Source organism: Salminus brasiliensis, chromosome 18 (genome assembly GCF_030463535.1).
Source record: "Salminus brasiliensis chromosome 18, fSalBra1.hap2, whole genome shotgun sequence".
Classification (NCBI taxonomy): Eukaryota; Metazoa; Chordata; class Actinopteri; order Characiformes; family Bryconidae; genus Salminus; species Salminus brasiliensis.
In genome coordinates, this window is record NC_132895.1 from 23,779,096 (window position 1) to 23,803,875 (window position 24,780).

The 24,780-nt window shown below is 41.7% G+C and overlaps 1 protein-coding gene across 2 annotated transcripts; it reads right to left on the minus strand.

The window, feature by feature from the left end:
• Positions 1 to 12: 12 nt before the first annotated feature.
• On the minus strand, positions 13 to 23,606 carry mpp1 (MAGUK p55 scaffold protein 1). Of its 2 annotated transcripts, none has more exons than XM_072661381.1 (12): positions 23,210 to 23,606; positions 9,800 to 9,928; positions 9,582 to 9,660; positions 8,703 to 8,788; positions 8,461 to 8,529; positions 3,524 to 3,720; positions 2,761 to 2,867; positions 2,597 to 2,677; positions 1,892 to 1,972; positions 1,545 to 1,747; positions 865 to 939; positions 13 to 773 (listed from the first exon to the last, which is right to left on the minus strand). In XM_072661381.1, the coding sequence occupies exons 1-12, from the start codon at positions 23,330 to 23,332 to the stop codon at positions 597 to 599; spliced, it is 1,407 nt and encodes a 468-aa protein (XP_072517482.1). In that variant the 5' UTR covers positions 23,333 to 23,606; the 3' UTR covers positions 13 to 596. The 2 variants fall into 2 exon arrangements, with proteins under 2 accessions (XP_072517482.1, XP_072517483.1); XM_072661382.1 differs by lacking the exon at positions 23,210 to 23,606 and adding an exon at positions 10,362 to 10,455.
• Positions 23,607 to 24,780: the final 1,174 nt, after the last annotated feature.

The following is a 24,780-nucleotide window of genomic DNA, read 5'->3' on the forward strand; positions in this document are numbered from 1 at the left end:
ACACAGACAGAATTACCAGTGCTGGGAGATGTTTATTCAGTTCACTCCAAAAGTGCCATACTTCATGAGCTACATCATAAAATACTGACATTTTTAAAAACGTCCCCACAAGTCTGGACAACTCATGATTTCCCTGTTTTAATACAGCACACACAGACGGTAGGAGAAGCACTTTCTCTTATGTACAGTATAAAACCAAAACCAAGGTCAACTGAAAAGATCAGACCTTTCCAAACCGGAGTGGTGGTTTCACAGTAGTGGTCCTTTTTGCATCGCTTAACTTAAACATTCTGCCTGATACGTGCTGGCACTTGATGGCGCACTGCTCTAACTCTCTAAATTTGTAGTCATGGTGAAAGTCGATACTCGCTCACATCCACTAAGATTAAACAAAATCTCAAACTTATTGCTTTTTATAAAACAAACAAAACATCCTTGTGAACACTTGGGTTGCCAGTGCTAGCAGCCTGGAGATGCAGTTGGAGTCCCAACTGCTCAGACTCAGCTTAGTCTTGTGATTTGGTATTGCACCTGCTTTTACAATGGTAAGGGTTCTTTTCTTCAAGGGTTGGATTTGGTGAAGTAGGTTGGGCATGTCAGTAGACCCAGGACACGGGTACCCATTGTGGGCTAGAGGACGCTCTCTCCAAGGCTTCCTCTACACCCTTCACACTCTCGTCCACGTCGTTGTTCACCAGCATCACGTCGAAGAAGTGGCGAAATGTGCTGTAGATGGCGTCCGATTCCTTCTGAATGGCTTGCAGTGCCTCAGACTGGGGACAGTAAGAAGGAATGTGGGGATGAGCATCGAACAATGAATATTTCAACAAAAATGTACAGACTTATTAGACAGATTAGACTGACCTGGTTACCGGTGTTGGTTGGAGCTATAAACACAACTAAGGGTGCAAAATCAGCTGTCCTGAGGAGTTTCAGAGTCTGGAAGAAAAGCAGATTCCATGATCATCTATGTCAAGTGCAGGCAAATGGGATTTAAGTCTCCAATCAGATCGGATATGCATGTCCGGACATTACTATGTATATGTATTGCATGCTATGGTAACACTAATGAGCTGCTTTCATACGTAGAAGCAGGACAGATGGAGGTTGCTCTGTATATGACGTGGTTAATGTCTGATGCAAAAGACACTTCGAAATCAGATTTGAATGGCCAGAGCCCCCAGAGTGTGACGCATGTGATTTCTGGCTGTCCAGACTATCAAAGGTCAACCTGGATGCAATCTAGTAATGCCCCAAAATTGGAATCGGGCTGGCAGTCTGATCATATCCTATGAAGCATTTCCAGTGTCCCGGTGTTGGATAATGCTAATGTTAAAGGGACATATGGAAAAACAACCACTGCTAACCTCTTGAAGGTGGGAGCTGCTTGAGGCTAGATTTTTTGGGGGGTGTTTGGTGGGTTGTTTAAAGCGCTAACGCTATTGGTTGAAGACCACAGGGATTCCCAAAGAATGTATGCACTGTAATGAGAGACACTACATATAGCTGAATGTCCAACAGATTTAGGCTGGAATTCAGTTTACCTGAGGTTCTACATCCAGAAGAGCGATCTTGCCTTGCTCATGTATCTTCTGGATGGTCTCGATCTTGGTGCCGAACATATTGCCCTGAAAGCTGCCGTACTCCAAGAGCTCATTTCCCACAATGCTTTTGGTCATCTCATCGTTGGAGACGAAGTAATATTCCTGGCCGTTCTCTTCATCTTTCCGGGGAGGCCTGGTAGTGTCTGGATGAATTCATAGGTGTTTTTTTTTAGATGCTTTGGCAAGTATTGAACACTTCCAGATTTGGGCTCAGAAAGGTAGCGTTACATCTTAATGGATTTCCTCCATTTAAGTACTGTATAAACGGTAAGAGCGTGTCTACTTACGGGGTGCTGGGTAGGCAAACTTTTCAGGGTATTTGGTTAGCAGCGAACTTTTTATGTGACTCCTTCCGACACCGGGTGCACCTTCACGAAACACATAAAAGGCATCCTTCATAAAAACCTGTTCATATAATACTCCATAAAATGGCTCAGGGCCAGGTAGGTTTTGCTAGGGGCTGGCAAATCCATTTTCCCCCCCAGATACAAGCTGAAAAGCTTACATTTTGGGGAGGTTTATTGAATAGACTTGTTGTATTTTATTTGTTTGTATTTAAACTAGTGGCTTCTTTTATGGTTGCACTTTATGGTTGCTTCTGGTGGGCCGATTTCTGATTTGAGTGTCCAGAGCCCCCAGACTGAGACGCATCTGTACAAATCCAACTGTAATCACATTTCAAACCATCCATAAGGTTTCATGTGGTTTTTGGCTGTCCAGACTATCAAGTACTCCATAAAATTGCCCACCATGTCCCAGGGCCTACCAGTGAGCAGCTAGGTAATGCTAGCCGTCTGCGGCTTCTTGTGAGCAAAGACACTTTTATGGCTGGTTGTGGTGGGCTGCTGGTTTCAAAGGTCTGAGAAACCTGACCTAGGTCTTGCTGGTGTGGATGGTAGTGGTTTGAAAGTAATGCCGTTTTAAATGCATGCTGAATGTCCACACGGGGCAATAGTGCATACTCCAGATACATGACAATTTAAGCTTCTTACCGATCAGCACAAGGGTTTTTCTGTTGAATGCAGGGAGCTGCACAACTTCTTCGTAAGAAATGACATCAAGCTGATCAAAGACTGAAGAAAAAAAAAAGTATTATTATTAGTACGTTAAGATTAAGGATGAAAGTAGACGATCCATTCAAGGTGCTGCTACTTACTGGAGCTATGCTTGGCCAAGTACTTGTCTTTGCATTTCTTCTTTTTGCCAAAAGGACTGCACGACTGACTGGCCTCACCCGCGGTTTTGCTTTTGCTGGCCGCACGCCTGGCGAAAGATGCGAGTGTTGTACAGTAAGTAAAGAATGCCTTATTTTACACACGCACATATATATACAGCTATGGATAAAAATAAGAGACCACCCTACATTATCAGTTTCTCTAGTTTTACTATTTATAGGCAGTGTGTTTAGGGACATTTGCATTGTATTTCATAAACCATGGACAACATTTCCCTCAAATTCCAAATAAAAATATTGCTATTTAGAGCATTTATTTGCAGAAATGATAACTGCTCATAAACAACTGCTCAAATAATTCAAAAAAGAAGTGATTATAATAATTATAATGCAAAGAAGTTATTATTTAAATTTAAACATAGCACTAATATTTGAACTTTGACAGCATTCAGAAATCACTATGGTGAAATAACCTTTACTGCCAATCACAGCTTTCCTGTCTTTGCAGGCTCTCCACTAGTCTTTCACAGAGCTGTGGGGTGACTTTGTGTCACTCATAGTCTGCAAATTCAGGTAACTGAGCTTTGTTTGATCAAATACCTGGAATAAAATACACGTAGAGATGCAAAAAGTGGTCTCTTAATTTTTTTCTAGAGCTGTATATCTATATTCTACAATTATATCATCATCATCATCATCATCATCATCTCCTATCAAGACCATGTGGTCTAAAGTTGAAGCATACCATTCCTGAAGTTCTGGGGAAGGAATAAGACCTGCAAAGTCTTTGGCCGAACTGTCCACCCTGCCCTGCCACCAGTTTGGATCACGCTTATTGATGATCTGAATGATGGCACCTGTTTGGAATTTAAGGCCAGCCTCTTTGCATGGGATGAGGTCATCCTTGGCGGGATCATAGTCAAACAGAGCCCTCATGTAAGTCTGTAGGGAGACAAACAACAGCTGAAGAGCATTCCTAATGCAACCGCTGTACTGATTACTGCCTGCTAGACACGAACTGGTTAACGCTGGAAGGCAGGGGTGCCTGAGCGTTTCGTCCTGGGGGCCAAAATTCAATGTTCGACAAAACAATGTAGAAAAAGGAGGCGTTAAATTTAGTTTAGGAATATAATTTATGCTATATATTTTAGGATGTGAGGTTTAAACAGGATACTCCACAAGGTCAGTGCTATTAGTACACACCAGCTGGGTTCATTTTTATTTTACAGAGAGCTGGGTTGAGCCAGTTAGTCATTTTGTCATTTACCCAGCATTAGGTGACCATCCGTAGTGTAAAAGCAGCGGTTGGGTTACATTAATTTATCCAATACCTGTAATCTCTTACCCCACTGCCGCAAGTCACCTTTCCTTGCATCCATTACAGCAGAATAACATGGTAACTTTAGTGTAGATGGCGCTTACCCCATTCACCACTAAAACACACACAGTCTCTCTTTCACTACTATTACTTTTGTCCAAAGTTTTAAAAAGGAACGTCTGAAGTTAACGTGGCTTCCCGTTCCTCCTTTAAGGCAAGCAAATACTGCACCATTTAAGGTGGAACGGGATCAGCTGGATAGAAGCTGGCCAATAAGAAGCCACGTTCACTGGCTTCCGCCTTTAACTTCAGCCTTTCCTTTTACAAACTTCGGAAATCTAAATAAAAGCGAAGTACTTCAGCTTCGTTTAAATGTAAGGAGAAGGGGGTGGCAGTTGATAGAGTACAACACCCCCCCCCCTTTTTAAAACTCTATTTTATGTTTAATTACATAAAATACAGTAAACCGGGTACAACTAGCACATTAACTCCATAAAAACACAGATCAGTAGTTAGCAAACCATGGCCCAGGGCCTTCCAGTGAGCTGCTAGATATCGCTAAGGGGGTCCCTGTACATAATTTGTTTCCCCATCACAAATATTCAAACATTTTGGGAGTTTTTTGTCAGTTGATAAGAGTGCAACACCCTCCTTTTTCTACTCTATGTAATGTGTACTTTGGGCAGCCCTGCTACAAAAACACTAATGATCTAATGAGTAACAAAATCAATCGACTGCCCAAATGACCAAGGAAGACGACAGAGAAACATAAATATGTCATAGAAAAATAATGATTTGACCTTTACAATTACAGTGTAGAAGACGATTGTCCTGTACGCTACAATTAAAGGCTTTCAATAGACTACAGTTTAACGTCAAAACATTGAATAGCTCAGAATAGAGGAATAAAAATCCATTTACTACAGAGCATCAACACTCACATTCTCACCAATCTGCATTTATCATACATCATTAAAAATCTAGCATCCCACACCATCTAATGCTTTAAAAGCTAGTGTAGAAATGATATTTTCACTACTAAAATATTTTCTTAGACTAGATCAAGTCATGTTAACCAATCAGCAGCACAGAAAATATAAGCTTGGCCAATCGAGTGCCTATTGCTGTTGCCCGCTGTCCTGCTCTGGGGCCTTGCATTGATTCATCCGCACCTCACTGCATGACTATGCTCGGAACTGTTGATCGGCATGGACTTTATCAGCTCACTCACGTTTTCATTTTTTACCTGATTTTATTCCTGTTTTGCTTTTTATTGTGCTATCCTGTGTCAACCAGAAGAGGATAGGTTCCCCTTTTGAGTCTTGGTTCCTCTAAAGGTTTCGGTCTTTCGATTCAAGGAACTTTGTCCTTGCTATTGTTGTTACTGGCTTGCTCAAAAGAGGCTCGGACCCGGATCTCTGTAAAGCTGCTTTGTGACATTTGTTGTGAATAGTCTATATAGATAGATAGATGTTTTAAAGAATTGATCACATTCTATAAACATGGCAAATACAGTTGAGGCATGAGTTTCAAATTCCTTTGGAGAGAAGTCTTACTGAAAAATGAAAGGTTGAGCAGACTGGGTTTGTATAATTAAACTAAGCAGCACCAACTGTCAGAACTACAGTCCTGCTCACCATTATTATATTATATTTACAGCATTTAGCAGACACTCTTATCCAGAGCGACTTACAAAGTTACTCCTATTACAGAGGTGGGCCAGTGGAGTGTTAGGAGTCTTGCCCAAGGACTCTTATTGGTGTAGTGCAGCATAGTCACCCAGACCAGGAATCATACCCCAGTCTCCCACATGCTGTGGTAGCTCACTGGCCAGTAGTGGTGTTATCTGTTGCGCCACACCAATTATTGGCACCCCTTTCTCTGTTTTTTGCATAAGCTGTACAATATCTTCCGAAATACATGGAAAAGGTTATATCATGTCATATAATTAACTTACATATTGCCATATTACAATTGCAAAAAAGATAATAGAATAAACAGCACGTGCAGCAATAAAGGCACCCTCATTAATATTTGGTTGCATATTTGGTTGCAGTGAAGACATTTCTTGCAGCCACCTAGAAGCATCTTGCACTTTGCTCAGCTGGCATTTTCTCCCACTCTTTTTTTGCAGTTTGTTCAAGCTGTTGAATGTTTCTGGCCATTTTAAAACAGTCCATTTCTTCCTGTTCAACCATTCCTGTATACTTTTGGATGTGTGCTTTGGGTCATTGTCTTGCTGGAATACCAAAGATCTTTAACTCAAACCAAGTTTTCTTCCACTGGGTTCAAATTTCACTCTAAAATGGATAATTCTCTGATTCCATGATTCCTGTGTTACGGTCAAGCCTCCAGTACCAGATGCAGCAAAGCTACCCCACAGCATTATGGATCATCCAACATGCTTAACTGTTGGTAGGGTGTTCTTTTCCTTAGAATTTGCATTGCCAAAAAGCTCCAGTTTTCTTTCATCTGTTCACAGAACATTTTCCCAGAAGGATTGCGGTTTGTGAAGGTATTCTCTGGCAAAGATCAGTTGTTCCTTTTTATGTCTTTTCTTCAGCAACAGTTTCTTTCTTGGCCTTCGGCCTTAAAGCACCAATCTACGAAGAACATCTCTTTTGTCAATTTTCCTCTTCCCCCCACACCCAAGGAGGGTCTTGATGGTTCCCCGCTTGGCAAACTTCTTAATAACATTGCACACAGCTGACACTGGGATACCAGGGTCTTTGAAGATGGCCTTAGACCCTTTGGAAGTCTTGTGTTTGCTAATAATAGCATTTCTGCTGTCCTCAGACAGCTCCTTTGTCGTCACCATTGTGACAAAAGGACAGGGCCGAACATGTGGCTTTTTAAAACACTGAAGTCTTCATTCATTGGCTAATTCATGTCACATGGGCACATACAATTTATCCCAGGTGATTCTCCTTTGTGATTTACCACAGGCGAGTTAAAATGTGTTGGGTGCCAATACCAGTGTCACAGCTTTAGATTTTTTTATTTTTCCCTACCATTGTTTTTTTGGTTTAATGATTGTTGGTCATCATTTGCTCTTTTCAAAAAAGCTGTTTCACTTGATTCATTTTTTTTCAAGAGATAACTCACTCCAAGTTCTATTTTTTTTTATGTATAACCATGAAACATTGTGTGATATAGAATGACGTATACTGCCACTGTTTTCCTAGTTCGGGAAATGGTGCCACACCACTGATTAAAACTGTAGTACATTCAGCTGTTGGAAAAAAGACTTGCAATGAGAACCATAACGGTTTGATTGAGGGGACTGTTCACTAGATGACCAGCGGAGGGCGCAAGAGTTGAGTCAAAATGACATCAGAATACTGGTCATATTAAGCATGAATCATCATTTCCTATTCTTTCCTATCCTTTATTATTATTATTATTATTATTATTATTATTATTATTATTTTTGATTAAAAGCAAAATAAACTGAATTGCCTATATTTGAAAGTGTGTCTGATTTCTGGCTCTGTCACTGCACCAATGGGAGTAAAAATTGAATAAACCACTAATTTTATGACTTATCCACACTGCCAGCATTTCCTAAAATGCTGACTCCACCTGATATTGCTTTTCACGTGCAAGTACGTTGCCCTGATAAAATGAATGTTGTTTTTGAGTATCCTAAAAATAAAAGGAAACGTCAGGACCAAGAAGAGAAGAGTCTTATTAGTACAGACAAGAAAGAAATGATTTAGTCACCGCTGACAGATCTCTACAGGGTGAGCCAGCAAGGTCTCTACTTGGCCTACGGGTGGAATACTAACAGCAGAGCAGAAATATCAAAGTGCGCCAAGAGCGAGATGCTTAAAAAACAGCTACACTGCTCCCCAGAAGGTCTGGGGTTCGTACAGTTCATGAACAGGCTGTCTGAGCATGTTATGCTGATAAACGAGGAAAATGCCATCGCTCATCACACCGTGGAGCGCAGCGTCTCTGTCCCATGCAGCGCTCTCGCATTCTCCCTAAACAAAGCGTCAGAGCGCCGTGCCACAGTGTGACCAGCAGATGCCACGAGAAACACAGCAGGTTTCCAGTTCATTTATTTAATGAGGAAATGTGATCATCTACGGTTAGCCACTACTGGTGTCTAATGATTGAATAGTCACCTGAGTCAGAGGATTAGAGGATTCCCCTAATAAAGAACAAACCAACGAGTACAGAAATGACTTGCACTGAAACAGATATAAATATATATATATATATATATATACGGATAAGATCGTAAATACGATCAGGTAAATACCATTCAGGTAAAAATCATATTAAAAAATGAGACTCATTAAGTTAAAGGACATTTTAAAGAAATAGGCCTGTCATGGGCTTCATGCAGGTTTGCTTACCTCACAAACCATTAAGCGATTCTGCTGGTTGGGGATGATTTTCAACGTGACAATGCCATTCGTATCCCTCTGCAAAAACAACAACGAAACATAAGCCCTGTCCACATCAATCCCTGCTGGACCAAAACCTTGTATTGCTCCTTCTGTAAAGTTGCCATCTCCGGTCCCACACAACAGCCAATTACAACAAAGAACAGCTTTAAAGGTCTTCCACTATTGGCAGCTTTAGAAGAAATACTTGCCAGAATCTTTTGCAGCTGGTCCACACTCTGATTAGCAACACTTTTGCCATTAATCTCTGCAATTTCGTCCCCTTCATGTAAGGAACCTAAGAAATGAACACAAAGCCCGTCAGCGGCAGAGCCACCTTCAAGTAAATCATACCTCCAAATTCTGTCATTATTTAACAGTCAGGTTTACACCATCTGATTGCCGTCAACTGTGCAGCTTGATTTAGGGTGTGTCAGCGTGCCTTTGCTATCGTAGTGATGGGAAATGTGCACCTTAAGCAGCTTGAAACTTGTAACAGACATGAACGAAGTCTCTTAATTATCCATGGATGTGTTTTGGGTATAATATGCAATAAACCAATCAGCGTGCCACTTGGCGGATTGCTATTTCAGTGGTGTAAAGCAGGGGTGTGTGCATGTTGGGCTGCACGCGCCTGTGTTGACAATTCACTGCCAAGCTAGCAATGAACGTCTGACTGTTGTCGTCTGCCTACGTTGTTTTCAGTCAGTGGTGCACCTGGGTTTTCCGTTGCCTAGATAGCAATATGCCAGAAATTTACCTGAATGCACCTCATTTAAACAACGCAGGTGGAAAATAGACTGTTGGGGGGTGTAAGATAGCAATGAGCATCGCGGGGCGCCTTGCAGAGGGTCTGAGGCAGGGCAATATGTGTTGGATTAGCCTGCTCAGGCCTTCTCGAATGTACGTGAATGAATTCTGAAGAGGATGCAATTACATACAAGTGCTAACAAGGTCTCCTCCACCTCGGCTGCAGCCTTCACTGTGAGAACTGTCAGACATGCCTACGCCTTTTAACCGCCCTGTTGCCTAAATGGCTCTCATATGAAGCCATGTCAAGTTGGAGAACTTCAATATCAAGCACTTATCACCTTGTCTGTGGATCATCCCTCCGTGTAATATTCTGGCCACTGTACATTTCTGCTTTTCATTCAGTTTCAGAGTGACACCCTGAAGAAAAACAAGAAAACAAGAAGATTAGACCAGAGTATGAACGTGGACATGTCAACATGATCGCTGCTTGCATTGGTGTTTTAGTACAGCACTTAATGGCGGCTGGAGAATCCCAGCTTAAGATGTGCGCCAGTACCATTGGTTCTGATGGGTGCTTTTCAATGGCCACCTCGCGCATCTTGATCGCTTCCTTGCCGTTCATGTGTCCAGCACTGCCGTTTGTGTATACTTCCTGATCCTTCCCTTCAAACGTCTGCATTGCCGCCTGAAATCACACACAAAAAGACATGGCTTAGTGCCAAAAAGCACATGGCTATACTTTCCAGTGTGGCCACTGTATAAGCAAACGCTAGCTGTGACAGAACAATGCAAAATGGCTGTAGAGGAAATCGTTATTGGATGTTTCGTTTCCAGCAAGAATCTGTTACCTCGAGGGCTTATATGTACAGGGAGGTCAAATGTGTCCACACGACCTGTTTTGGCATACGAATACTGACAAAAATTTCACATGTATATAATAACTACTGCTTATGCGGTGCATCCACCTTGCAATGCTACAATGTCACATCACATGACGTTAAAAGCTTTCGGGCTCAAGCTCCAAGCAGATACGTAGTTGTGACATTTGCTCTGGGTTAAAGATTAAACATCCACATTTTCAACACCTCATTAGATCACGAAATACATGATACAGCTACCGTGGTTGTCATGGTTATGTCCAGCTTAGTAGGACGATATGGCAGCGTCCTGGAAATGGAAAGCACCAGTTGCCGTCAGTCACATCATTTATCCTTTCGATTGGCAGGGATACACTGAAAGCTTGGGAGCAATAAATGGATTTCAGAGAATCATCCGACAATGCAATTAATTATCAAGCTAGAGTTTGTTTCCTCGTGTCTTGAAGATCAATGGGATTTTCTGGCAAGATGTGTGTTACTGATGATAAAAGCCCTCGGTGCACTGGCAATGAGTCAGTGCCGCCCACTTTTTTTTAGTCACTGGCCTCCATCTGATTTCCTAACCACGCCACCATAATCCGAATACTACTGCTGCTAGGAAAGCGCTGGCAATCTTTATGGATGCCTAAATCCAGCCTCTGAAGAACCACGGTAGTGCATATTTTAGGGCTTACCCCTACATACTGCCCCACTACAACATTTTGGTGCTAATACAGTTTTAAGACTTTGAACGCATGTCAACCTGTCCACAGCGTAGGTCCAGTAAGGTAAAACTGGATTACACTGTGAAATTAGAGCTTTCTATGTGCTACAACCTTCTCAATTACTATTTAAAAGCAGTATGATGCTGCCTTTATTGTTGGATGCACTGTGAGGGTCAGCTTACATTCAAAACAGAATTCACACCACTGAGTGCTTATTAGTGATTTGTTTAATCAGTAAATAAAACACAGAATGCACTCCTAGTAATATGTTCGCTACGAGAAGTAGAATAAAATGCAGAGGTAGATGCCCTAGCCTTAGCATTAAAATGGTTAACACAGTTAAAATGCAACAAATTTGGTCGTCCCTAAAACAAATCAAGTCAAGTTTGGCTAATGGCATCATAGGCTCCCTCTAATAAATTCTGCGTAGCAACTAGAAATGACATGGATAAGAAGGCATTCGCTGAGAAACTGTAAATTCTCAGTACCTTCCTCGAACTACACATGAAGGAGAGGTGAGGGACCTACGACAAACATCTGCATGTTCAGGAGATATACAGCATTACTCTGCTTTACAGTCCACTGAATGTGGTTTAATTTAATGTACTCACATGCAGCCCAGCACTACTTATCTGATTAGTGGTTTTTGCGTACATCACCATAGTAAAGGCTAAAGGTCACCCTTCTCTTACAACTATAATTACTGGACTTGGACTTTGGACCGCTGTGTTGACAAAAAGGCAGAGACATTGAGAAAGAGATAATGTAAGATACACTTGGAAAACATACAAGGACTTCTAAGGTCATGCTGTTTTAATCCCATTTAAAATGTAATTATATATAAAATATATAACAATATTTGGAGACATTTCTGTCAATAAATTTGATTGAATTTGATTGAATGACACTGCGATATTTTGTGGTTTTAAGGTATATATTGCGATATAAAAAAAATACAGACAAAACAATATTTACTAGATTTTACCAGAGGTCAATGATCCAGCATGTTGAGATGTGAATAATGCACTCTGTGTACCAAAGACTGAAGTAAAATAAATTATATTGGGCAGCTCTAAATACAGAACTGTGAGAATTTTCCTTTTGTATCAAGCAAGTTGTAGCACGATGTCTATGATTTAATTGGCCTTACGTGACATAGCACGTTCTGCAATGTGACTATTGTGAATGTTTGCACTGCAATGACGATGCTGACCAGACAGAAACCATGTTTCCACCAAGTTGAAGAACTATTTGTTGCATGTTTATGTTCCCAGCCAAATCCAAAAAAATCAGTTTTACTGTGGGATACCAACACCAGTAAATGCTACATTAAAAATTCAATGTACTGCAACAATACGTATGCACAGTTAACATACTCGGGGTTAGGGTTCAATGTTCAATATTCTAGTGTTAGTACTGTTCAAAACGTTACGGTTTGGGGTACTGGTCAGAAAGGAATCTACAGAGCTCTAATGTAATAGTCCACCATTCGTTATTTTGCAGTAGAACTTTTAGAACCTCTAAAACCTATAAAACGTATTAAAAGGGCAGTTGTTTAAGTGTGGGTATGTACTAAACATAAGCCCCTCCCCCCTTCCTGTCCACTTTATTCTGATAGGCTGCAATCAGAAGCGTAGTTTCGATCGTTCAGTGTGTTTTTACAAGGGTGTATCAACAAAACCGCTTTCCATTTTGGCTCACTGTTTACAATGAGATTTCCCAGGATGTATAGAAATGGTAACACCCTTGATATCACACACACACACACACACATACACACATTTTAAACTTACATTCTTCTACAAAGCAGAGTTCATTACATGGGTCATGTTCTGAATCCCAGAGCTACTTCACTGTCTTCCTTAACTCAAACAATTACTACCTACTTTTGAACCCAGGGCACATTCCTCACTGTTTAGAACCTCCAGTCTTCGTAGGCAGCCCATTTAGCCCTTATCACTGTTTGCTATGAGAACTCTGTGAACTCAAAAAAAAAAAAAAAAAAAAAACCTGAACACTCTCTTATTGCACCAGTGAAGCACGACAAGCTGACACAGGCTCAGTCACAGGGCTTTGCGTGGAAGGCAGTGCGCACCCCACACTTGTTGCAATGATTATGCACAAAAGACAACACTGGAATTCTGAAAGGATGAGGCAGATCCTCTCTCGTTGCTGCCTCGATAGTGTGTAGAGACGGAAAATTAGCATGTCTGAGAGTTTAAAACAGGCCTGCCTAAATACTGAGACCAGCTACCAGCTTTTACCTTAAAATAACAGCTTTACAAATCCTTTTTTGAGGCTCCACTGACATGTAAATAGGGAGAATAGCGTTTATACCATTGCCACTCTGCATATCATTGGCAAGCTGCTAACTGCACAATGTAATTTTGGTGAAACGAGCAGAAAATGCTCACAAAAACTGTGTAACGTTACATTCAGTGACTCAATGTGTCTCAAATTACACTTCCCAACTATAGGGGAAGTCCATGAGCAAGAAATGACCATTCTCACATAGTGCTGCTTTAAAAAACTTTGTGTTCGCACTCAAGCATATAAACTAAATGTGATCTATGAGCTACGACAGGTTAGTAGTACCAGGGCCACAGTTCGCCTGATTACTTGCTTATCAATTGCAAACTCAGTATGGAGTGCATAGCATGTAAGGCACCAGGAAAATGCTGGCTTTAGGAAAAAAGTAGGCTTTAGAAAAATGCTGAGGACAGAGAAAGTGCTGCTGACCCTTCCTCTTTGCTCCACACAAGAATGAGCACTAGCACGCATAATGAGTCAGGATACAAAGGACTTCCTGTCAGTGTAGAAATGCTGGCTGGTCATAAAATGAAGAATGTCTTGGTTCTTCAAAACCAAAAAAATTTAACAGCTACAGAGAACAACGGACCCAGACAAGCCTTAATCTGGACAGTTAGAGAGAACATTCTCATTTCTACTAATTTTCCTACCTTATTCTCAATTGCATCATTCAAGCTTGTAGTCCTGGCATGATACACTATATGGACAAAAGTATTGGGACACCTGCTCATTCATTGGTTGTTCCTCAAAGGAAAACAAAAAAAAAGTGTTTGTCCTGCTTTTGTTGGAGTATACTGTCTCTACTGTCCAGGGAAAGAGGCTTTCTATTATTTCTGGGAGGATTTGCTTGCATTGCAGCAACAAGGTCAGGTTAGTGAGGTAAGGATGTTGGATGCTCACCGCCCCACCTCATCTACAAATCCCCAACTCATCCCAAATGTACTAGAGCACTATTTATCATTCCAGAGAACACAGTACCTCCACAGCTCAATGCTGGGGGCTTTATACCCTTCTACCCCACACCTGGCATTAGGGCATGATGCAAAATGGTTCATGTGTATGTGCTATACATTCATTATGAATTCTATAACCTACTGTATCGGTGTCAGCAATGGATGCAGCTTAAAGTTGGTGAATCCATTCATTGGATGGGGTGTCCACACACCAAAACTACTGTTTAATCACCTGCCTCAGGTGTAACAGGTTTACGTCTCCTTCTTCACTGCATTCAATTCAGTGGCAGTGCATCTCAATTACAACAAACCACTGTCTGTTTTCCCATTATCAGAAACATTAGCTGCTCTCCCTAAAACTGAAATGCAAGACATGTGCTTTTTTTGGATAAAATGGCTAGAAAGCCACAGATTTTTCCCTTTTAAGCTGCACCAGTAATTGCATTCTTATCGGAAGGGTGCGCTGCCTTATCTTCTACACAGAACGTGCTGGACAGCTGCTGGAAAGGGGTCCTTATCCTTATAAATCACTCAGAGAAGCTTAACTTGAATAAATCAAAAGGTTCCGGGGGGAGAGACAGCATGACATCACGGTGTGAGCTTCACTAAGTGGAAGCAGACCTACCGAGGGTCAGTGTGACCTGCATTAGCTAGCGGACACCCAGCTAACAGTTGGTTGGACAGTTAAATGGAAACACAAATCATTCGGACAGTAAAGGTGTGAAGAACAGCGTTCTTTAGCCACACACTGACCGATGCAGCAGAATTAGTCATCGGTGGCTTGAGTTAGGTTAAGATGTACAGCAACACAAAGGGGGGTCTGGAGAATCACATTAAGGAAATTTCATCACCGTAAGTGCTCTGGTGATGTAATGGATTCTGAGGAGGGGCAGCATGGTGGGCAGAGAAATGCACAGACGTAAAGGGAGACACAAAAGGCACTTTAGGACATTCTAGTCAATTCTAAAATCAATATCTGCTGGTAAACAGTCAAGTCATTCATTTGTTAATACAATATATGGGTATGGTAGACATGGGAGGGAGGGAGGACCGATCAGAATGTGTGAGAGCAGCTTATTCTGAAGTACAAGATGAGGAGAATGAGGAAGAGGAGGAGGCTCTTCTACTGTGGAATTATTCATGCTGTCCCTAACATGCCCCTATCCCTATGGACCAAAATGTTAAGAGGTCAAAAATGGCATTGCAACACCTGGGAAGAAACCCATTCACTTGACCAAGAGTGTGTACAGAGTGTACCAACACTCCTGTCATGTTCAATTCCCATGATCTAATCCAGGACTAGCTGAAACCGGCTCTCGGCAGGGAGTTCCATCCAGACCTTGCACAACCAACCAGCCGATAGAACGAAGACAGCGCCGTAAGAACTGTTCCTATATAAAAAGAACTCATTTCAAAGTGCTGACCCATGCTGTCTGAAAGTCACATGCTTTTAGGAAACTACCCAAGCAGCTGGCCCAAAGGTTAGCCACTATCACTGTGCTAATCATCATTCACAGGGACCGCAAAACAGCCTGGGTCAGCTAAAGCTATCTTAGTCACCCACAGAGAGAGGGAATCAGGAATATGCAAGCTAAGGTCCAGTGACATCCACAGACCAATTTATATGTTTCATGGATTTCTGCTGAATCTGACATTGCACAAGATGTTGGTCAAGAAGCGGCTCTGAACTGGTCCCTTCTTATTATTAGCTTTTCGCCACAAGTAGCTGATGGTCACTTTGTACAGTGGTTTTCAACACTACTAGGTCAGTAGTACTGCCTAGCACTTGTCTAGACCGCCACAAACAAGGCTTATAATGCTGCTGTCCAGTGAAAACCATGGATCTCTGGTTTTGTCCATTTTTAGATTTCTCAATGGTTTGAACTCTGTTGATACTCTGGAGTAATAATCCTTGTCCTGTAAAGTCAACATTTTGGAGATATCGGACAGATTTGGACAGCGGTGATCTGCTGCTGGACATTTGGTCATCTCTACTACACATCATGCATTCTAACTCAATTTCTGCAGCATTTATGATGACGGTTTGTGAAAGCTTGTGAGGCATTTGACAAACAGCAAGATGTACTCTTTAATACCATGTAATATTTTGATCATTTTTATGAAATGACAACCAGTCATTGGATGCGAGGTGCGATTTATCTTCCTGGACAAACACCCAGCCTTTGTATTTGACGTTACTCAATAACTAATGGTTTGAAAGGCACCAAATCACCTATCAGCAGCGGACGTCATTCCTCAAATCAAACTCTAATCCTCTAATCTCATCAAACTGACACTGTTATTGATATTCCCCCAAGCAGATGTTACAGATCACCAGTGAGGTCTATTCACCATTCGCTATGTGAGCATATTTGGATGAAATAGTCCCTTAATCATTACCAAATCCACCAGATCATCCCATGCCAATGTAATGGGACAGGTTTTACAGCGGTCATTGTAAGGTTCCTAAGGTTACATTGTTGTAAGAGCCTTAGTAAACAGTAGACTCTTTCATGCCCGGAAAAAAAGGCCTTAACAGTATGCGACTCCAGGTGCAAAACAACGATCAGTTAGAGCGCAGTAGCCTGAAGCTTCCTCTCCTCTGCACACTTCCTACTTTTGAGTCTCGCAGAGTCAGGCCCCGTCACGTGAGGGTTGACACCGAGAAAAACAACTTGTGCTTCCAGCCCCTCTTCTCCCCTTACTGTGCGTCAGTGTAGCCACAGTCTAGTCACTAGAAGCTAGCAACTTTTGACCTAGAGAGAGGATTATGAGTGGTATTTAACATATGTGAGTCCCAAGGGAGCTTCACCAGTGACAAACGTACAGCTGGCTGACAATTGGTGAGAGGCTAAGTAAAGCAAGTACACAGCAAGACAAAGAAAAGGGCTGTTATCCAGTGGAAAACAACCATCTGCACCTCAATACTTTCTCAATTTGTAGAGTCCGTCTTTAACACCATATGGTTCATTAATTTGAGCTAACATTGCATTTTTTTATGTTCGTTAAACCACTGTTAATGTATTTTTATCTGAAATTGACATAAGAATTACATGTATTTACTGCTGCTGGCCTACTGGCATGTTGCATTTTATTTGTCACTGTCAAGTAATGGTTAAGGCTACTTTCTACTAACTAACTAACTAACTAGGCTAATGTAGTTAGTGGCTCCCAGCTAATGCTAAAGCTTCATTGTCTAATAGTTGATGGGCAATATGGCGTTCTTTTATTGTTAATGTGATTCATTTTGTTACTGTAATAATTAATACTATTATCTACTATTAATACTCTAACTTTAATAGAAGTCAATGTTGAAAGATTTCATTTTGGACCATTTCTATTGGTCCACAAAATTATGTCATAGAAGAATGAACAACTGCCAGGTTCAGTTATGTTAAATAGCCAAAAATAAAAAAGGGGTGGGGGGGGGATCACCTTTACACGTTTCATTACAAACGTCCGGTTTAACTGGATGTAATAAACGCTGGATAAAATTTTAGCTAATCTTATTTCGACAAAATACTGCGATACATATTGTAAATACTATAACTATTGGAATGGGATATTTTTGTCATATCACCCACCCCTAACCTATGTGTCCATTGTACATAAACATATGTGCTACCTTGTCTGGGAAAGGGTTTGGGCTTTATAGCTACCTGACTGTTTGACACTCATTGGTTCAAACATATCTGCTGCAACACAAAACGAGCGGGATAATATGCGTCGCGACAAGTCAGCCAACACTCCCATACTGGATCTCCAGTATCTTTCCCTGGGGGCCAAAGGCATGCTGTGGGTGTGCATAGAATGTTTACAGGGAGGGAAGACAACTCCACTCGGTGTGGAGACTGAGCTTTATCTGTGGGTGGTACTGTCTTTCAAAGCAGCAGTGCACTGACTATGTTGACAGTCTGGTGGAGCTCGAAATCATGTGATCCGGCCGGTTGCTTACAAGCAGCTACAGAGGCGGATTCCAGGGGGTCAGAGCAAGTGTGCTTGCATATTTGGTGCGGGATAGAACATACAGAAGATACAATAATTTTGACTTTTTGGGCCAGTTTAAAGGCCCTGGCTACATCGGGCTAAACAGTTTTTACTGAAGATCATCCACTAACACAATAAATTTAGCCTGAGACAATGAATCCGTGTCCTAAGACCCATCCTGTTCCACTGCGCTTAATCTAAAAAATATTATATATATATATATATATATATATATATATATATATATATATATATATATATATATAAGGTTCCCAAGAGGACCTGTTGTTTTGGCACAAACAAGAGAATGGGGAGACACGGTTTGGGTTATGCAACCAGCCTCAAGCTGTTTCCCAGACTTCCCTGCTTCCACTGCAGCGATGAGACATGGCACGGCAGGCAGACGCGACCGGGTCTATTTATAGCGTGCCTGGACTCTTTAGCCTGGCGGATAAAGCTCCTCTGATACATGACTAAGAATGGACTATTTCCAACAACAGCAAGGATGCACAGGAGGCGATTGGGAAATGAGCATGTGTGCACCCATCAACCTTCTTTGTCATGGTAACAAAGCATACGGCAGTTCTGAGAGTAACAGAGATTTTCAGCAATGTGAATGGGTCACCAATGGTTAATTATGTGCATATGCACATCATCCACAAACCTTTTGGAGTCTTTTGGAACACTGATAAAAAAAGGGCTCATTGATCGAACATCTAGATACACGTATATACCTGGTCATAAATACCGTCAAACGCCTGCTAGTAAGAAGAGAAGAGATAAGAGTCAGGATAGAAGGACTTAGATAGATAGATAGTGATGGACTATGCCCTGCGTTTTCGCAGTGCAGCTGAAGTGCTCTGCTGCAGTCCGGACCAGTGTGTCCCAAGTGTGAATTTATTCCTTAAGTCAGCATCTTCTTATAGGTGTGGGATGCCTTCTTTATAGACTTAACTAGTGCTGTAAAGAACATCCTGTTGTTTTATGCTACTAAGAATTATCAGAGTAGGGCTGCCGTCATTTAAAACTTTTGATTAATGGCTTGATTGATTGATTAATGGCTCTTAGTGATTAGTTTCATCTTGGATGATTACCACCCCACCTCATCTCCAACTCTCAAACTGTGTTCAAAAAAGCATCACCATTCCTGGGAACACAGTTCCACTGCTTTACAGCTCAACGCTTGGGGGCTTTGTACCCCTCTAGCCCACACCTGGAATTAGACATGGTGCCAGTAGGGTTATGCTTATCTGCTCCAGAGAGTCCTATTCTATTAGCAGTATGTCTCTACAGGGACTAGACAAGCTGTGTCTGTGTGTGCATTTGCACATCTGTGTTTCAGCAATGGGTGTAACTTAAAGCAGCTGAATGCATTCATTAGAAAGGGTGTCCACAAACATTTGGACATCTGTATCTGTATGTTTTTTTAAATGAATACCCAAAATATCACCCACCGCGTTATGAATGAGGCCCTTCCAAAATCCAAAAGGCCCTAAAAATCCATGATTTGAAGAACGTGTTTTTAATAAAGGCCCTCAGTGTACCAGCACGTCACATGTCTTGGACATGGATGATTCATATGTGAAAAGTCAGGCTTAATCCTTTTGTTTTGCATGCTCACACAAGCCATAAAGTTCCACTGCAGGTCTCCGGCCTGTTAAGAACATGAAGCCACCGCTGTTGACCAAGCAGATTAACCCAGCATTAGTCTGCACTTATGACAAAAGTCTCTGCAGACCAATCTGTCGACAAAAGCCTCACTCAAATGCAAGTCAAAGTAGGATGATTGAGTCCCCTTAAAGTCCCACCCTACACTTAAGAAGACGAGAGAGCTCCATCAGCTGCCTTAAAAGACAGAAGACAATAGGGGGCAGATTGGCCTTGTTCGTTAACCCTTCCCCCAGCAACACTTTCACACCTAGAAACGGCCTCTGCTTTCTCTGAACATCATCTCCAGAACCTTGTATGTATAAGACGGGGTCCCGATGGGTGGGACTCAATCTGTCAGGCTAATCAGAGGGAAACTGCATTAGGGCCTAGAACAACATTAACTCAAGAAGCAGGCTAATAAGATTAACGATTAACCAAAAGGGTCTCAGCTAATGCATCTTGGAAGACGATGCTTTGTCTGTCTGATTACATCACTGCGTTTTCTGTTGGTACGTTAGTCACTGATGAGCGTCCTATATACAGTGTTCTTCCTATAATGGATGACGGTGGTTGAGTCATGTTTTGTGTCATGTGAGAACAGTGCAAGAAAAGAGACGGTTAATCAATGCTCGGAGGGTTCTTCAGCTCCTTTGCAAAATAGCCTTATAGAAACATCACTACTGGCCTTGTAAAATCTCAAAAATCTGTATAGGGCTGTATATTATAATACTAATGTTATTTTTTCTTCAGGGTGTAATATTTCTGAAGTATAGACCCAAAAAAGGCTTCTTTCACTGTGGTAAAACACTGGGGTTATAAGGGTTCTTCAAAATCTACATAGCACCCAAAAGGGGCGTTAAAGAACTCCTTTACAGCACTATATTGAACTCTTTTTTTTGCTCAGAGTATAGCATGACCTGTTTGGGTGCTTTTTTTTTTTTAAAGGCTCATTAAAGAACAACATAGAAACCTACACTTTCTCCATTCCTGAGAATGGCCTTCAACCATTTACACATTCAAATGGGTCTTTACAATGTTGCTGATCTGCACACTCTTAGCAAAAAGGGTTCTGTTTAGCAGCAGACCACACTCTTTGACTTACAACAAGGACATTTAACCCGCCAAAGAACTTATGGTTCTATACACATCACTTTACTTTAACAAGAAAGCCCCTGTTTAAGGCTGCATATGACCACTGACCTTCCTGCGCTCTAACTATCTAAAATACTGGATCTACAAATGGTTCTTCAAGTAATGCCACAGACTAAACGCTTTCTGTTCCAAAAAGAGCCCGGTCTGTGAAGGACCTTTAAACTGGTAATTGGTAAAGAACTTTTACATCAAGCTTTGACAGATTTATCACACTCACATATGTCTACTGAAAACATGGTTCTTCAAAGGCAGTTTTTAAGGGTTAAAGAACCATCTATAAGAAATATTCTTGAGTGGATCCTCTATGGTATCGCTCAAAAAGAACCCTTTGTGGCATCTTAAGTTTAGAAGCCTTTGAAAAAATGTTTTTCCATGTTTTTTAAGGGTTAAAGAACCATTCATAAGAAATATTCTTATGGCTACCAAAAGTGGTTCCTCTATGGTATGGCTCTAGAAGAACTCTTTGTGGCACCATTAGTGTAAGGATCCCTTGGAGAGCTGTTATTTTTAATGTTTTTAGGGGTTAAAGAACCATCCATAAGAAATATTCTCTAGTGGATCTTCTATGGTATCGCTCTAGAAGAACCCTTTGTGGCACCATTAATTTAAGGAGGCCTTGAAGAACTGATTTTACTGGGTTTTCGTGTGTTTGAAAGGTTCAAGAACCATTCATAAGAAATATTCTTATGGGAACCAAAAGTGGTTCCTCTATGGTATCGCTCTAGAAGAACTCTTTGTGGCACCATTAGTGTAAGGATCCCTTGGAGAGCTGTTATTTTTAATGTTTTTAGGGGTTAAAGAACCATCCATAAGAAATATTCTCTAGTGGATCTTCTATGGTATCGCTCTAGAAGAACCCTTTGTGGCACCATTAATTTAAGGAGGCCTTGAAGAACTGATTTTACTGGGTTTTCGTGTGTTTGAAAGGTTCAAGAACCATTCATAAGAAATATTCTTATGGGAACCAAAAGTGGTTCCTCTATGGTATCGCTCTAGAAGAACTCTTTGTGGCACCATTAGTGTAAGGATCCCTTGGAGAGCTGTTATTTTTAATGTTTTTAGGGGTTAAAGAACCATCCATAAGAAATATTCTCTAGTGGATCTTCTATGGTATCGCTCTAGAAGAACCCTTTGTGGCACCATTAATTTAAGGAGGCCTTGAAGAACTGATTTTACTGGGTTTTCGTGTGTTTGAAAGGTTCAAGAACCATTCATAAGAAATATTCTTATGGGAACCAAAAGTGGTTCCTCTATGGTATCGCTCTAGAAGAACTCTTTGTGGCACCATTAGTGTAAGGATCCTTTGGAGAGCTATTATTTTTTAATGTTTTTAAGGGTTCAAGAACCATCCATAAGAAATATCCTGGAGTGGATTTTCTATTGTATCGCTCAAAATGTTTCTTTCATGTTTTTAAGGGTAAAAGAACCATTCATAGGAAATATTCTCTAGTGGATCTTCTATGGTATCACTCAAAAAGAACCCTTTGTGGCACTTTAAGTTTAGAAGCCTTTAAAAAATGTTTTTTAAGGGTTCAAGAACCATGCATAAGAAATATTCTTATGGGTACCAAAAGTGGTTCTTCTATGGTATCGCTCTAGAAGAACCCTTTGTGGCACCATTATTGTAAGGATCCCTTAGAGAACTGTTATTTTAAATGTTTTTAAGGGTTAAAGAACGGGTTAAGAACGGGTGGATCTTCTATGGTATCGCTCAAAAAGTTTCTTTTCCATGTTTTGAAGGGTTCAAGAATCATCCATAGGAAATATTCTTATGGGAACCAAAAGTGGTTCCTCTATGGTATGGCTCTAGAAGAACCCTTTGTGGCACCATTAGTGTAAGGATCCCTTAGAGAACTGTTATTTTAAATGTTTTTTAGGGTTCAAGAACCATCCATAAGAAATATTTCTCCAGGAACCTAAAGCGGTTCTTCTCTGGCATCACTCTAGACGAAGATCTACTGCACCGTTATTTTGAAGAGTTTAGACTAGCATCTGTCCACACTGAGGGTCAGAGCTCGGAGCTCTCTGAATCTGTAAGTCTACAGCAGCGCTAGCGGTTCAGATGACCTCCGGGTGACTCAACCGGGCTGGAGTTGTGGCGGATCGAGGCGGCGCGATGGTGCTGAACACAAACCGGGCTGCGCCGGTCTGGACCAGCGCATCTCCCAGCGTCTCCCTACCGCAGCCGAGCCGAGCCGAGACGCGACGCGACGAGCACAGGCATGAGACATGTGGGAAAAGAGGACGCCGAGAGAAAGAGGAAGAGGAAGATGGAACATGGAAAATGGAAAAGCCAAGCTGCCTGTCAGTCAGCTCAGCGCAGGCGTCTTACCTTGTCTGCCTTGGGCTTGTTTTGCAGCAGCTGTTCCAGATAGAGATCGGAGAGCGCCGTGCGGACGCTGTTGACCCGCTCCAGAATGACCGCGGGCTCGTTTTTATTGGACTTTAATGTCATTTTGGCACAGTCGCGAAAAGGGGTTGGTGGGGGCAGAGGGTGGAAAAAAAATTAAATTATTATAATAATAAAAAAAAAAAAATAGCCCAAGTTGCCCTTGTTCAAGGTCCGAAAGAGGCTGGTCGGATGGAGAGGAGCCTCGAGGGCGGAAAGGCGCGATAAGGAAGCTCTTGATACTGCAAGATAAAAGTTCAGGCTCCTGCTCGAAGTCCGAAGTTCAGGGCGATGTAGCTGCGGCTGCTGCTGCTGTGGAGAAGCAGCTGACAAAAGCGCATAAACATTTGCCTGTAGAGGAGGAGGAGGAGGAGGAGGAGGGAAAGCAGGGGGAAGGAGGGGGTGGGCTTGCAGCAGCTTCCTATGGACGGGAGCAGTTACGTGGTGATGACAGGACGGAGGGGAGGGGGCAAAGCTGCGACTGCGACTGCTGTGCAAACCTCTACAGCCTTGCGAGTGCAGTCGAAATGAGCCGATCAGCAACGTTTGCGAGAGTGCGAGTTCAAACATGCAGGCCAGACACTGCCAGCGATCTCTGCTTGACCTGTTAGGAGAAACAGCTCCAGCAGCAGTGTAGAAATGTCAGCAGGAGGCAGGAGCCTGCCTTAGTACAGGAGACTGCATGAAATGATCCTGCTAGTGGTCTTGGTTTGCACTTCTTTTCGAGGAAAACTAGAATGTCAACAGCATTCGCAATTTCTGGCGTCCTGCAAATTTGTCAACGTTTTGTCAGCACTCGCAAAACACGAATGAAAAAAAAAGCTAAAATAATTGCAGTATGTTTTCTGACCCTTTGCGCCGTATATGTCAGTCCAAATGCAAGCCTGCGATGCAATGTTAACGTCACTTGCGAGAGCTGCTCAATTTGTTTTTTGCGATTGCAGTTGAAATGTCAGCATCATTGGTGATGGTTACATTTGCGATAGCTTGGTTTGGGACTGCAGACTTCTGTTAAGGTGTTTGCAAGTGCAGTCAAAATGTAGGCTAATCACAATACTGTTTCCTGTTTTTGTTGAATTGCTGCAATGTTAATTACATTTGCGATAGTTGTTTTTGCGATTGCAGTCACAATGTCAACATTTCTGTTGAGGTATTTGCAAGTACAGTCAAAGTCAAAGTCAAAGTGTAAACTAAGCACTCTTCCCTGTTGTATTGCTACAATTGCTACATTTGCGATAGCAGTTTTTGCGACTGCAGTCACGATGAGTTCTGTTGAGGTATTTGTCAGTACAGTCGAAATGTAGACTAAACACTGTTGCAAATTTATTTGTCTTTTTGTTGAATTGCTGCAATGTTAACTACATTTGTGATAGCTGGTGAATCTGCATTGCAGCTGCAGTCATAATGTCAATGCCATGCCATTTCTGTTTTGTGCATTTGCAGCTCAGATAGCAAGAAGATCGCGTGCCACTGTAGGACCACTGTGGCAGAGCCAGCGCACCCACTGGCAGTTT

Excerpts from the sequence above, each read along its gene's own strand:
- mpp1 (XM_072661381.1), bottom strand. The coding sequence starts at position 23,332 with ATGACATTAAAGTCCAATAAAAACGAGCCCGCGGTCATTCTGGAGCGG. Across the intron at positions 1,973-2,596 it reads AAAAACCCTTGTGCTGATCG|GTGCACCCGGTGTCGGAAGG; the intron begins GTAAGAAGCTTA and ends TGTTTCGTGAAG. Across the intron at positions 940-1,544 it reads TTCTGGATGTAGAACCTCAG|ACTCTGAAACTCCTCAGGAC; the intron begins GTAAACTGAATT and ends CTTTTCTTCCAG.